We start from the raw sequence: 16,186 nt of genomic DNA, 5'->3' as shown, positions 1-16,186 counted from the left end.
AGTTGTAAAGTTTAAAAATACTTCATGGAAAAAGCACCGCTGCAAAAAAATGTTTTTAAAAAACTGAGAAAATTTTCGGAAATTTTTTTTTTTACTTTGTTTATACAAAATTATACAAAAATCAAAAACTAACAATTTTTTATATGAAAATACAAAAATATTTTTATCCTAAAAAAAAGTTTTTTGAAAATCGGGCTTCGTCATGCACACAGGACCGGTTTAACGAGTCTTCACCAAAATTTTGAGCCGATTTGGTCAAGGCAGTGTTAAGGTATCGTGGCACCCGTTTTTTTTTAATCTGCTGACTTCAAATAGCTATATCTCGGCAATGATATAACCAAATGTCTTCAAATTTGTTTTGATGATAGATAAAAATGTATATTTTAATGCCCTGAAAACAGATTTTAAATAAAATTAATTGTGTGCTCATGTCACTCATGTCACATGTCACTTTTTTGTCGATTTACATGTAATCCCTTAATGTTTAAATTTTGTGTTTCTGTGTTTTTCTCAGTGTCATCTAATAAGCCCCCATTTTTTAACTTGCGATTTGGGAAATTCTGGAATATTTGGCAGGTTAAGGACTCGGTCCTTATTTCGTAAAATTGGGTAATTTTCACCATTTAAAAAAAAAATGTTTTGATAGGGTATAGGATCCAGTTTTTTTCTGCTCCAGTTTTCGCCCATTTTTTGGGTGAATTGATCATGCAGGCATAAATATTTATTCAATTTAACACTAATTGAAACTTTACATAAGGCTTTCTGCGGTTTAACAAGTTTTTATTAGCACTTTAAAAATAGCCTCTTTACAGCCAACATATTTTTGACAACCTCGACTACAGCGACACATGACACAAAATGTAAATTAATCATTCAGTGCTTCACTGCATGTCTGAATTTGAAGAAAAACTAATGATTGACTTGTTTTAAAAGTTTAACAATGGTGTTTTCAATAAATTAAGGTGGGCGATTTCTGAAATCATGAAAAATCATCAGTTCCAAGATTACTATGCTTTGCAATTTTACTTTGAACCAGTTTTCGTTGGCCATGAAAACTTATCTATTTCTTATTCCTATTGATCTCGAAAAGATACAGCATAATTTTTGAGTACAATAAATGTTCATCAAAAACTAAGCACTCGAATTGGTTCCACGACAAAGACTCCGTGCAGACTGCTTTCTCAGCGGAAAATTAAAACTTAAACGAATTTCCAATGCCCCAGCTGCGCGTCCTGTACCCGTGTTTGCCCAAATAAAACCACCCATAAACAGTGCAACTAAGTGGCGCCCTTTTTGACTCTCCACTACACCGACTAGACAAACACCAAGTCTCCGCACACCACGCTTCCCAAGCACTCTGGCGATTGTCCCTTACTCTATAGAGTTGGAAGCCACTAAATCCGCTTATTTAATTACAATTATCTTTTACTAGTGTGTCAACATACGGGGACACAGCGGTACTAGAGAGAGAAGACCAGAACTATTAATTTTTATGGCCAACCGACCGCCACAAAATGGCAAACAAAAGGATTACTGCGGGGCAAAAAAAAAACAAACAAGGAAAAATCGCGCCCTCTATGAAATGAGCTAGAAGAGAGGTCACCAATGGTTACGGTCAGCGAAAGGACCAACCTGGTGGTGCTGGTGGTACTGGATGATGATGAAAGATAATTAAAAGTTTGTCCCCCGTCCTCCAACGTCCACTCCTGACCACTATGCGATCAACCAAAGAGGACAATTGTCCCCTTCCCGTGGGTGGTGAGACTAAAAAAAGGGTTTGTTTGCTCAGCTTTAACACGAGGGGTGGAAGGAATCGTGGATTACGGTTTATGCAAACTTCGCCGCAGCAGGAGTAGGGTGGGGAAAAGACCCGCTTTAGATTAAAGTATTAAATTAAAAGAAAATATACCAACTGGTAGGACGCTGGCAGTATCGGATAGGTACGTACGGAATGTTGCTTAAATGCAGTGTGGCAGACGGCGGATAGATGTTCTGGTAGTTTTTGCTGCCCGGCTTCTTGAACCGGTGCAGGGGATTCTGTGCGTAGTCCCGGGTCAGGCCGGCGTCCGGCTGGCCCTCCTTCGGCAACTGCACCGCCTGATGCTTGCTGGCCATTACACGGATCGTCTTGTTCCAGATGCGGAGCTTATCCAGATGGGTCATGGCTGCGGAAAGGGGGAATCGAAATGGAATTAATTAAAAATTGAATTAACAGTTAATAAAATAATAGCTTTAAAAACGACAGAATCAAGAAATTAAAATTTCCAACGTATAAGAAGGCCTCATTTGATGCCCATAATTCCTATTTTGTTCGCATCGATGTATCGAATAAAGAAGATTGGCCAGTAAAGAACATATTTACAATTCATATGCAACTAGCAATAAATTCAATGCAGAATTTCTAGAAGGGAATTCAATAAAATGACATTAAGTATTCAAATGGTTACCAATTCCAGAACTATCCTAAACAAGCATTAAAAATGAGCAAATTGTATACGAGTGTTTTTCATTTCTAAACTAATTTTTTGAACAATTCGTTAATTATTTAAAGTCACATAGATAAAATAAACAACAACACTAATTATTAAAAGAATTTATTTTGATCAAAAGCTAAGTTATTGAATTCAGCAATTCCCCACGAAAACAGCATGATTTTAAGCACGGGCTAAAAATTTTTCTAGGGGTTCCTTGGACGAAATAATTCAACCCGTATTTTTTTTGTTTGGCCATTAGGGTGACCTACGCCGCGCTAGGGTGGTCCGAAAAATGATTTTCGTCGATTTTCGTAAAAACCACTTTTTTCGAAAAATCATATCTCCGCGCCATTTCCTCCGATTTTAGCTGTCTTAGGCGCAAAAGTAAATTGATTAGTTTGGCTATTTGTGAAAAATAGTTAAAAGTTCCAAAAATCTAGCTTAAAATTTGAAAAGGTCGTATGAAAACTTAAAATGCTGTTTTGATGGTCTCAGGACCAAAGAGCCTATGTCTGAAAATATTTTTATCAGATTCCTCGGAAAGTTTTACATGGCATATCAAAAAATGGTGAAGTTATGTTTTCAATACTCTGAGATACGATTTTTTGAAAATAAAAACTGGGGTTTTCAACGCACCACGCGCAAAAATTGGAAAATGACGAAAACGGGAAAAAATCAACTTTTTTCACTAAAACTGCGATAACTTCAAATTTTCAGCGATGACCTATACATGTTAGGGTACCAAAAGTTGCGTATTTCAATTACAAAAATACATAAACTTCGAAAAATATTTGCAACGGCCTTACCACATTTTATCAAAAAATAAATAAATAAATAAATAAATAAAAAAAATACTTAGACGAAACTGTTTTACAATACAAACCTATTTTATGGTAAACAATTCTATACCTAGCCTTACAATGTTTTTGTCACTGATCGATTATTCAAATGGGTCTATTTCAAAGTTCTCACAAGTTGCATTTTAAATTATTCTTATTAAAAATATTTCACGAATCTGGTCGCAAATTAATAAACTAGTTCGTCCATCCCGGGAATTCCCGGGACAAAAATCCCGGGATTTTTCCAAAACCGGGAATTCCCCAATCCCGGGATTATCGTATTTTGTCCCGGGAATTCCCAAAATTGAAAACATATCAAATTTTGGTCTAGAAATTCAGATTTGGTTGTGGAAATTAGTAATCGATAAGCATTTTAAAGCATTAAAATTTGTATTCGGCATATAACAGCATTAATTTGGCAGGGAAAATTGTTCAAATTTTTGTTTACAGATCCCCAAAATTCTTTGCGCCTTAGATATTTTCTACTAAATCTTATTTATTTAAAAAAAGACTTATTATTATATTCAAGTATATTTATGACTTTAAACTTGAAAAAAACATAATATTTTAAAAAATATTTAACTTTTCATCATTAACCGGCATCTGGAGCAAATCAGGATAAAAGTAACGAATTAAGACAGCTTTTTAAGCTTATTTGTTTTTGAATAATGTTCTGATTGTTTTGATTGATTTCGGTTACAACAGCGCAGGTCAAAACAATTAGTACACCGATTTTCAAATGTATTGCTCTAAAACCTCCTGTACCTATTCAGACTGCAGTCCCGATTATCCCCAGTTGGTAGTTGGTTGGTAGTGACTTAAAGATAATTTTCAAATTATGTTTTTAAATATAAAATATAAAATTCTAAACTTATCCAAAGTGTGACATCTCGTCTGGTATAATTTTATTTCTTGTTACACCTAAAATTCAGAATCGAGATAATCGTTCTCTCAAAATTTATTGAGGGCTCAGTGCCAAAATCGATAGAATAATGGTACCAACTCACACCATCATAACAAATGAATTCATTCGTTAGTTGAATCAATAAATCTCCAACAAGTGTCATACATCGACTTCTGACTTCTCCATGGTCACCAAGCTGTGGTGGCCGAGGCAGCTAAGTCATTGGATTGGTTTGTCAAAGGTCTCTGGTTCGATTCTCGTTGTCGACACTTTTGGTTTTTTGTTTGACGGATGAACTTTTTTTGCAAATGAACCTCGAGAGAATAGTTCTATCGCCCATCTCGAGCTGTGTTCTCTGCGTCCGTGAATGGTACCACTATTCTCTCGACTCGAGACCATCATTCTCTCGGACTAGCGCTGCCAGTTTTGGGTGTAGTTTAGACACTACTGTAAAATTTTCCCGGGATCCCGGGAATTCCTGGGATTCAAAAAATATTTTTACCGTTTCCCGGGAAATTCAAACCCCGGGCAAATTGGACGCCCTATAATAAACTCAAGTTTGGATAAATTTTACTCGAGGTACATGTGAATTTCGCCAAAGTTTGTGTGACAAAAATACAAATTTGAAAAGATTCTTAATGATATTTAAGTGATTGCAAATATGCGTAGAGAGATAAAAAAACGAGGCTGTTTACTGATTATTTCAAAAATGTCATTTGGCGCTTAATTTCAACATCATAAACGCTTTGGCGTTTATTTTCAACATCATTGGTTTGTAGGTCAGTTATGGTATCCATAATATTTGAAGTTTTGAGTACTCTGGAGCCTTAAAAGTTTGGGTTTTTTTTTTTGAAAAATTGGCCCCTGCACGGAGAAAAAAGAGTTCCCAAAATCGTGAACAAGCGTTCATGAAAATGGGAACCACGAACAAAGTGTTCAAATTTCATGGTACGTTTTTCAAAATCGTACCATGGGATTTGAACACTTTGTTTGAGGTTCTCATTTTCATGAACACTTGTTCACTATTTTGGGAACTCTATTTTCTCCGTGAGCAGAAATGAAATGCTAAACACCTCGCGACATCCGAGACGCCATTTGATTTGCTGGAGCCGATTTTAAAAAGCCAAACTTTGGAGGTCTTTAACGAGCTCCAAATACACAAAAAAAAAATCAATTCTCGAAATCGTGAATTAAATTCACGGACTCGAGAACCAAGAAGGAATATAAGCATGTTTATGGTGCAAATGCAACATACTCATGAATAAATTCCTTCGTGGTTCTCACATTCGTGAACTTAATTCACGATTACGAGAATTGATTTTTTTCTGTGTAGCTTGAAACTTCAATGTTATATTTACATAAACTTGCGCAAGGATTTGGCCTACACTCCAGTGATGTTGAAAATAAACGCTTCGGTGGCCAAAGTGCCTCAACAATTTACAATTTCATAGTTAGACCACCGCGATTTTTTTTCAGTAAATGTTTGCCTTCCTTCGAAACAGAAGTTGCCCGGAACCGGCGTCCCGTTTCACCTTGAACAAATAAAATTGATCTGATGTATTGACTCCAATTTAAAAATCCGTAATTTTGCTCAATAAGCTAGATTTGTTTTATATTGTTTGAAGATGTTTTAAAATATAAAATGTGTTATACCCAATTTATTCATTCCAACCTTTTTGCACAATTCGGCAGGAAATTGCCTGCGTTACAAAACATTAACCAATTCCACCAACCAAAAAAAAAAAGTGGCGCAGCAAAATGCACTGATTTTGTGGTTTATTCTTGGCTCATTTTCCTGCTTCAGATATCTCTCACCGCCCAGAGTTCCGTTGGCGGATTTCTGGCGGGTTTGCGGCTTCCATTCAATTTTTTGTTCGGTTATTTTATTCATTTATCCTTTCCGAGTTTTTATTATGTTCATCAAAATAGCAGTCGGTCGCCACCGGCGGCGCAGCCGTGTAAGCTTTCGTTTTCAAGTGGATTAAAAATTGTGCTCGCTTCTTTTTGGGAGGAATTTTATATTTTTTCTGGGCGCGTGCCAACGTGTATCCTTTTTTGCAGGTTTTTTTTCCGGCAGCATTAAAATATCGCAGTCGGGATACAGAGGAGCTGTATTTTTGACTGTTTCATTTGTTCCAGGGATTGTTTGTGTAATACACAATCGAGTTTGGGATGTTTCCGAGTTGTACTGACCACAACTGCTGCGAGCAATCGCCGAAAGCAACCGGCATGGGGATGTAAACATTTTTGCCAATTATTATTTGATATGTAAGCGAAAAAGTTGGAATCCTGGGGGCGATCTACCCGCGTCAGAGTTGAGCTAACGTGAAATTTGTTTCGAGTTTGACACGGAAAAAGTGATTGTTTTTTTGCAATTTAATTAGATGGTTAACCATAAAAAATTTTCGAAAACATATTGTTATTTTCTTCATTGGATGAATCGGCAGATATCGAATTGGTGACTCTCCGAATTAAAATTTGCGTGCCACAATTCGATACCGTATCAGATGGTAACATTGAATGATTAAGATTCACATCATTTAGACGTTGATTAGATATCGAATTCTAAAAAAATATTGAGTAAAATACGAGTTTCTCATTTCAGCCAAACTTTTCCTCCTTTTCCAGTAATTCTATACTTAAAAGCGAGCCCCCCCTGCTTTTATGCACAGTCAACTGATTACTTATTTATGGTGAAATTTATTGTGTGTGCGAAATGAAATAACAGCCTCCCCCGAGGGCCTTTCGCTGCCTTTTCAACCGTGGCAGAAAAGCTCACAAAACTGGTAGTTTTTTTTTTGCTCGCTCGAATTCATTCACCGCTGCCAAACCGCCGAAAATTTTCAAACGAAAAAAAAAAATACACAAAAAGTAATGTTGAGCTCTTAGGGGAAGCCTCCATTATGTTGGTAGTTATTTTCTTACATTGTGTAAAAAACCGTCGTTGAACGAAAGCCAATCCACTATTCACCATTCAAAACTGCCAAAGTATAGCTAAATAAGCAGAGAGCAGTCGGTTTTCTTTTATTCAATTCAAGTTTTTTTTGTGGTGCAATAGAATTTTTTTATCCAATTTTGAATATTAGAAAGCAGTTTCTACACCACGAAACTCTTCAACAGGCACCAATTCGATATCTATTTTTTCTTTTTACACGCACGTTCAAAATTACTCTGTTTTCGTTAAAACCGAACTTCCCAGAAATGAGTGAATGGGGCATCTGTCAGAATTGAGTAAAAAAACAGAATTCAACAAAAATTGAGTGAAATTCACCTAGATCTGAGTGAATTTTACTAAAATCTGACAGAAGCTCTATTTATTAATTTCTGAGTAGGTTCGGTTTTGACGAAAAATCCGCGATTTTGAGCGTGCATGCAAAGAAAAGAAAATTTCGTAAATAGATATCGCAATGGTTTTGATCAACAAAATATTTCAAAGTGCTAATTATCTGTTTTACATGCTAGATATCGAATTGGTAACTGTTAGAAAATTGCTACAACTAAGCTAGTCAAAAGTTTACTCACCCAAATACGCTTGGTGGGGTTCAGCCATCTGGATCAGCGCCGAATCCTTCTTGTTGTAGAGTATCTTTACACGTTGTACATCACCATACACCCCTAGAGATTGTTTGTGAGGAGGAAAAAGGGTAGCGCGCGATAAAAAAAAGAAACAAAACTCAATTAGTATTATTTTCTGAAATTGTTTCAAAAGTACTTAAACTAAAGTAACACTCGCACTCAAAACAAAATAAAAACCCCACCGAAAAAAAAAAACGTAAAGACCGACAATTTCCACCAGATCTCTCAAGAATATTTCGCAAAAACCGTGATAAACAAAAGTTAAGTCCTTTGTGCTCGACAACCAGGCTTAAACTCACGCTCGCTCACCAACACCAAAACGAACAAAAAAAGTCCCTTCGCACACAATCCCAACTCCACGCGGTATTCCCTACAGTGTGTGTAACCGGTAGTCTAGCAAGTCGCGGCATGAACTTTTACAACCAACCCAACCAACTTGAAGCTAGTAGCAGCCGGTGATCCTCTTAGGACACCGCTCCCGCCGAGGAGGCAACTTTGTCGCCAAGTGGTGCAAAAGAGTCACCTAGCAGGTATTCTTTTTAAGCGGTGACCAATTCTGCACCTGACTTAAGAAGATGGCAAGAAGCGGTGATGGGTTGACTTCCCGTAACTCGATCAGGACAAAGGTATCGAATTGGTTACGCTAAATTAGGTTTAATGGGAAGCATTTCGAAACCTATTCTGTTATTTAAAAAACCAAAGTTGTTTTATTTTTCGGATCTAATCTCATTAATACAAGTGAAGACACTATGAAATCATGCTAGGTATCGAATTGTTCCTCGAGAATTTTTAACAGGTTTTGTATACTCTTAGTTTAGAATAATTGAATTAAGAGGCAGTATTTGTAGATTCTGCTCGGTTTGTTCTAGAGGTCGTATCGAGGTGCTCCGATTTGGATGAAACTTTCAGGGTTTGTTTGTCTATACATGAGATGAACTCATGCCAAATATGAGCTCTCTACGACAAAGGGAAGTGGGGTAAAACGGGCATTGAAGTTTGAGGTCCAAAAAACATAAAAAATCTTAAAATTGCTCGCATTTCCGTAAAACTTCATCAATTCCAACTCTCTTAGATGCATTCGAATGGTCTTTTGAAGCCCTTCAAAATGTGCTATAGACATCCAGGATTGGTTTTACTTTTTCTCATAGCTTTTGCAAATTACTGTTAAAAATGGATTTTTTTAAAATCTTAATAACTTTTTCCAACAGCCTCCAACACCCATACTCCCAAAGGTCAAAAGTTAGGGAATTTCATGGACTATAAGCCTACGGTACTAACTTTTGGCCAATCGCAGTTTTTCTCATAGTTTTACGGTTTTTCTAGAACAAACATTTTACAACGTTAGTTTTTGCCCTGTAGACCAAGAAGACGGCACTTTTTGGTCTCAATTTTGTCATATTCGAAATTCTCGGACAATTTCACGTAAGTTAGAAGTATTGGAGTTGTAATATTTCTTTAAAAAATAATTAAATAAAAAAAATTTGAAAAAAGAAAAAGATCTTATTAACCCTATGACCAATACGTCAAATGCTGTATCAAGTAGGCGAAAACCTGTTTTACCCCCAATCCAACAAATTGTTAAAAAATATTTTAATTCATTCTAAACGGCAATTTTTCCTATCAAATTTACAACTCCAATACTTCTAACTTACGTGAAATTGTCCGAGGATTCCGAATATGACAAAATTGAGACCAAAAAATGCCGCTATGGCGGCCTACAGGGCAAAAACTAACGTTGTAAAATGTTTGTTCTAGAAAAATCGTCAAACTATGAGAAAAACTGCGATTGGCCAAAAAGTTAATACCATAGGCTTATAGTCCATGAAATTCCCTAACTTTTGACCTATAGGAGTATGGGTGTTGGAGGCTGTTGGGAAAAGTTATTAAGGTTTTAAAAAAATCTATTTTTAACAGTAATTTGCAAAAGCTATGAGAAAAAGTCAAACCAATCCTGGATGTCTATAGCACATTTTGAAGGGCTTCAAAAGACCATTCGAATGCATCTAAGAGAGTTCGAATTGATGAAGTTTTACGGAAATGCGAGCAATTTTAAGATTTTTCATGTATTTTGGACCTCAAACTTCAATGACCGTTTTACCCCACTTCCCTTTGTCGTAGAGGGCTCATATTTGGCATGAGTTCATCTCATGTATAGACAAACAAACCCTGAAAGTTTCATCCAAATCGGAGCACCTCGATACGACCTGTTTCACATCGGTGAAAAACTCGCTCTTAACAACTTCTACACATCAAATATCATTTTTCAGAAGATTGACAAAACCACAACTAGATATCGAATTGGTAACCATCTCACGATTTGTTATTTCGTCGTATATTAAGTTATTTTAAGTAGCAATCCATATCGTTTCATGCAGCGCAAATGTCATTAAACGATAATACCACTAAAAAGATAATAAAACTAGTTATGGGATCTAGCGGAACAAAACTCCCCCATTTTTTTGCTGCAATCCCTCGCGGATAAAACTTGTCCTTCTTTTTAAATTATTAATAGTCTGAACTCAAACCCGCGAGCTCTCTGTGCGCGCTTATCAAACTTTTTCGCCACTTTTTGCGTCACTTTTTTCCACGTATGCCAAAAGCACAAAACCACTTTCAAGGATTTTGTTACAACGCTTCTCCTTTTGAAAAACACACACACCGCGTTTCACCAGAAACCACTAAAACCAGCACCAGCGGGGTTTGGGGATTTCTGGCAACAATGAGGCTCACACCAGCATGACGACGATGACGCGGACGTCATCCTGTGTGTGTGTGTGCGCGCTGCGGTTTGCCTACCTTTTAGGCGCTCATCGCGAAACGCGCTGTTTCACACAGAGTGTATGAGTGTGGGGGGCGTTTTGTGAGTCCAACGACACAAAATTGTTGTGGTTTTGCGCCTTTTGTGCTTTTCTACTTGCCTCGGCACGGTGAGAGTTGAGGAATGTATGGGTGAATCAGTGTATGTGTGACAGTGGTTTCGTGGGATAATTTGGGTCGTGTGACAAAGTGGCAGTTTTTCTCAAGTGAATGTTAAAGGACCGGGTTTAAAATAGTTAGTATTTACTTTGTTATACATAAGATAGATAAAGGACTGTTTGGCATGTTTTTAGCCAAAATCTTTGATATTCTCGATACAGATATCGAATTGGTTGCTGTAACATTAAAAACATCAAGCATAAATTTCCGAAAATCGTCTTGATTTTATTTTTAAAGCTGACTGGCTGAAACATTTGGCATCGTTCAGCAACGTCATTATATTAAAAAAAATAACTTTATGGAAAAGTTTCCCAACTTAACTGTGTGCCAAACGATCCAACGATGCAAAACGAACGCACTCTTCGGCAAAGTTTTCCGGGCCAAAAGCTTCCTGCGTGGTGCATCCAACTCCGAGGCAGATACATTTCTAAGCAGATTTGAAACTTTTCCCGCTCGCTTTTGAACTATAAATAGTGCACTTGTGAAGAGTCTATTTCCCCAGGCGAAACTTTTCGCAATGTTTGCACTAATTAAGCACTTTACTTTTCCGCAAGGAAGCCATCAAATTAAATTTATTTTCCCCCTTTCCGGGCAAAATTTCTCCTGACACGCTGACGTTAAAAGCTGCTCACACCGGAAATGGCGTCGCCAGATTCCTTCCAAATCGTAAATAATCCACCGAGCAAATAACCGTCCGTGTAATCCTTTGTAATATTTTTTACTTTTTCACATCTCCCCCCTCCTTGAGGATTTCCAGGACTCTTTGTGCGGTAAACATTGACTTCCCCTTACCCCGACTATAACTTCGAAGAAAAACTGGGAAAATTCTTTCGATCTTTCGCCTCCTTGACCTGCTGCTGCCGCTGCGGAAGTTCGACGATGACACTGTACGTATTGAACATCATAAATAAAAATAAACCCTATTTGTCATCGCGCCTTCGTCCTTTATGGTTTCGACTCTTTTTTATTCAACTTCGCAAAAGGACATAAAATATCTGAGGTGAGGGTGGGAGTAGTTGAACTCGACGAACGACGAAGAGATTTCTTTTTCCGGAAGTTATGATTTGAACTGACAGTTCGATATCTAACCCTGGTTTGTCACAACAGGTAACGACCAGAAAAAAGTGTTATTTTAAAATTGTTTAAGAAATATCAAGTGCACTTGAAATTAATTCCAAAAAAGTTGAAATTTAATATTCTGAACGATTTTGCTGAAAAAGATTACAATTCGACATCTACCCACATTAAGCAAATCCAGTCACGACGTTAGTAGATGTATCAATAAAATGCCAAACATAGTCAAAATTTGGTTTTTGAGCTTGCTAAATTGGGTGAGGAAAACTACAATCTAGTTTACTGTCAAATTGGTAAACAATTCGGCACCATTTAAAAATAAATAAAATTATTGAACAGCTGTAAGTGATCACAAATTGACGCAAACAATTTAAAGTCCTTCTTCAAACGTTTGCCAAGAGCTTTATTCAATCTTCGTGAACATCTTTTCAGAAAACTCTGCCCCAAGCAAACTTTTAATCTTATTAAAATCGTCCTTTTCCCGTGGCCCCCAAAACGAACTCAAACGCAGAAATCCTTTCCCCAAAAACCCGTTCGATATTGAAGCCCAGCAATTTCTAGCTCGCAGAAATCGCAAGCAAAACCGAAAATAGCACGAAGATGCTTCCTCTGCCACCACCAAAGAGCAGTTTTCCCTCCAATATTTTTTGCACCATTTTTTACCATTTCTTGTAAATTATTGATTCCCAATCCTTTTATCATCGCGCGACGGCGACGGTGGCGGCGGCGATGACGATGCCATTTGGAAAGGACAAACTCGCCCGGAAGCACATCTTCAACCCCCGTCGTCGTTCGGAATTATTGTTGATTCGAACGGGGTGGGACGACACCATTCACGGGACAAAAATAATAAATGTAATATGGCAATAGTCATAAAAAACCGCCACCGGTCCGTGTGTCTGTGGTGCGACCTGTTGGAAATTTTGAGGAAGGGGAATGCACGGAAAGAAACGTCTTTGAAATTTATTTGAAGAAGTTTCTATCAAAAAGTTAGCAAAAAGAGTGTGCAGTTCGATATCTATCCAATTATATAGGTGTAAATCTTCATTGAATATTGGTTAAAAAAAAAATCAAATTGAAGTTTCGTATAACAGTTTTTAAACAACTGTTCTACTATATTTTTGGTTGGATATTTGATAGTTTAATTGTTTTAATTGTTTGCATTATTGTTGTTTTATTGAAGTCGATGTTTTAGCTGGTTTGCTTCTAAAACAGTTTATCAACCAAAATCTCCCTTGCTTTTCCGTGCCCAACTCGTCAATTTTTACAACTTTATGGGATGGAGAAGCAAGAGCAAACATTGCGCTCAACCTTCGTACGAGGTAGCACACATCCCGGCGAAGCACTAAAGCCGGAAGACGGAAGAGAATTATGCTTTCACCTTCGTTGCTTTACTTTTGGCTTTTTCTTCCCGCAGATCTCGCTGTCGTCGACGTCGTCGCCGCACATATGCTCTGAATGCTCTATTCTGTTCTATTGTGCAAGTTTTACTCTTTTTTGCTGTTGCTTCGGGAATGGAAACCCCCTTCCCTTGCGCGTCTTTTGCAAAAAAGGATGACGGCAAAAGCAAAACGGAAGGATTTAAAGTGCTAACAGGTAGCTTCCGGAGCGCCCCTTTGGTTGTGTGCAGTGAAGTTTGGCCATGGATGGGATGCTTACTTCGGTGAACCCGCCTCGAGAGGTTAATAACAGGATGTATGGGCGACTTTGCACGACATGGTACGATGCAGGATTAAGATCTTATTAGATATTTTTCAAACTTCAGTGTTATTAAACATAACAATTTAATTAATTTTGAGACGTCACCCTTTTTATATCAAACACCTGCTCCAAGGATTTCCCACCCCAAACACTCTTAAACTACTTAAACACCTAATCGTTTCCTCATTCCCTAAAACCCCTTCCCAGAAAAAAAACCGCAAATCCCAAAAGTTCGAAACCACCACGGGACACATCCTCTCATCATCGACAGCATCTAGGGGACTGTTACTCGCGACCGTCCGAAAGACACTCGCATTTCATGGTCCTAATTCTATTTAATCATCACCACACCACTTTTCCCCCCAAAAAGGACACCTCCTCGCCGTCGAGTGGTTTATAATCACTGTGTTCACTCTCTGTGTGGTACTTGTCGAGGGAGTTACTCAACAAGGTTGGAGGTGCACTGTTGGAAATATTGTTCAAATCATCACTTTTGCTCTAAGGAAAATAATGAAAGCAAAATTAATTATTTGACTTCTAAATAAAACATGTTTTGTTATGAACAATTCGACATCTATCAAAACTAATCAAAACAAGTAATTTTTCTAACATTTCAAAGACCAAAAACATGCCAAACAATTTTAATGCACTTCAGTTACAAACATTGAAGTATATTGGAAAAACATGACATAATCGTTACAACTGGGTTTTCATTCCCTAAAGTATTCCTGAAAAAGGATTTACAACAAAGTTAAACGAGTGCAACCAATTCGATATCTGCAAACACACACCTTATTTGTAAACTAGTCAAGGCATTTGTATGTTAAAGAAAGATGTGCATTTTTTTTTAGCGAGATGTCGTGTTTTTTCAAGTTCCTTTTATTGACAATAAATACTCCAATTGAAAAAGATTTATTTTTTTTATTAAAACAAATAAGAAAAAAGTTCAAATTTCAGTGACCAATTCAACACTTCTTTCAGATAGCAATTAATTTGCAGTTAATCATCAACTTTTTGATTGCTAAAGCAATATTTTTGGAAAAAATCACCGATAAATTCACTCGAAAATTGAACTTCGTAATTTGACCTCGTAGACCCAGCTTCACGTGTACATATCAACTCAGAATCAAAATCTGAATGTCTGTCTGTGTGTGGTGGGATGTTGATCAAGAAATTGTCACTCGAATATCTCGGCACTGACAGAACCGATTTTATCTGTATTGGACTTTGATTCGTCTTGGAGTCCCATAAGTCACTATTGAAATTTATGATGTTTAGTAAAGAAACAAAGTCCAAAAGATTGTAAAGGGTGGTTTTTGGAAGAAAACCCTTTATGTTGTACATTTTTAGAAAGGTATTAAAAAGACCTTTCCAATGCGTTCAAAAGGTTGAAGATCTGACAACCCCCATTGAATATTTTGATGGAAGTGATGTCCGGATCTATCATGCAACCGATTGGAAGACCTTTCCAACGAGTCCAAGGGTTCGAAGATCCGACCACCCTATTAAAATTTATAAACAATTAAGTGTTGGCTAAATCTCAAATATTTGGATGAATGAATGTTAGGATGGCACCAACCACCTAAAGGTGAATTGAGTAATTTAAAGTAAAAAATCTCTAAATTGATCTAAAAAAAGGCAATGATTACGAAATTCTTTCAAAAAAAAAAAACAAATTTCATACTGTAAAACAGATGTTAAAATCGCTCTTTTTATCGATTGCACAAACCTTTTCTAAATCATAATCAATATGGTTTTTAGTAAGAACAACCAATTCGATATCTATTTCAAAATATAATACATAAGAAAGACATTTAAAAAAACATGTAATTCGGTCGAAAATCATGAAATGACTGAAAAAGGTTATCAATTCAATATCTAAATTTATTTTGGTATTGATTACAAATTTTCCTTGAACAATTACATTTGATGCAATAGAACAAATTTTAAAATATTGTTTTTTAATGATTTCAAATACCTTTTCCAAATCAAGAAGAAATGAGATTCTTGCAAGAGTAATCAATTCTATATCTATTTCAAAATAAAATAAGTAAGAAAGTCATTAAGGGTGACCAATTCGACATCTACATTATTTTTTGACAATGATAACGAATTTCCTTTTAAAAATACATTTGATACAGTGAGATAGGCAGTAAAACATATTTTTTTTACTGATTGCACCTTTTTTTCCTTTCTTACTAAAGAAAGGTATAGGTTTTACTTTATGGCTGGACGTCATTTTAATCTTCGTAAATAAGACGATACAGCATGAATATTAATCGGAAAAACGCCAAAAAATCACATTGCATTGATTTTCGACGCTCTATTGATTCATCTTGACAGAACTCGTCTATCTCCAACCTCCAAATTTTGAGAAAATAAATTCCGTGGAGATGATGATGTTCGTGTGTGGTAAAATGTTGCCAAATTTTATGTCGCGTCGTACTCAGCTCCCCTGAATCCGATTTTGATTCTTCTGAATGCAGATGAAAGCTAGAACCTCAAATTTCGAAATATCCATCTGTTTTCGGATGTGGCCAGACTTTTCAACTAAATACACAGTTTTTAAATGAAAATATGGTCAAAATTTTTCATTTTCATATCTTTTATTTATCTCAAAAATTCAATTTTTCGAGCTCTAC

The 16,186-nt window shown here is 36.6% G+C and overlaps 1 protein-coding gene across 7 annotated transcripts in view; it reads right to left on the bottom strand.

The window, feature by feature from the left end:
• Nucleotides 1-16,186, bottom strand: part of LOC120416206 (polypyrimidine tract-binding protein 2) — a 325,004-nt gene that overhangs the window by 130,075 nt on the left and 178,743 nt on the right. For all 7 annotated transcript variants that reach the window (XR_008211763.1, XM_052706202.1, XM_039577967.2 and 4 more), the window contains 2 exons: nt 7,740-7,832; nt 1,949-2,165 (listed from right to left, as the gene is read on the bottom strand). Coding sequence is in view for 6 of the 7 variants with exons in the window: in XM_052706202.1 (XP_052562162.1) it covers nt 1,949-2,165; nt 7,740-7,832 (310 nt within the window). In the remaining variant the exon portion in view is untranslated. The remainder of the gene's footprint in view (nt 1-1,948; nt 2,166-7,739; nt 7,833-16,186) is intronic.

The sequence above is a fragment of the Culex pipiens genome, chromosome 1, assembly GCF_016801865.2.
Source record: "Culex pipiens pallens isolate TS chromosome 1, TS_CPP_V2, whole genome shotgun sequence".
Lineage (NCBI taxonomy): Eukaryota > Metazoa > Arthropoda > Insecta > Diptera > Culicidae > Culex > Culex pipiens.
The sequence above is the reverse complement of the archived record's forward strand: the minus strand, read 5'-3'. Positions and strand labels throughout refer to the sequence as shown.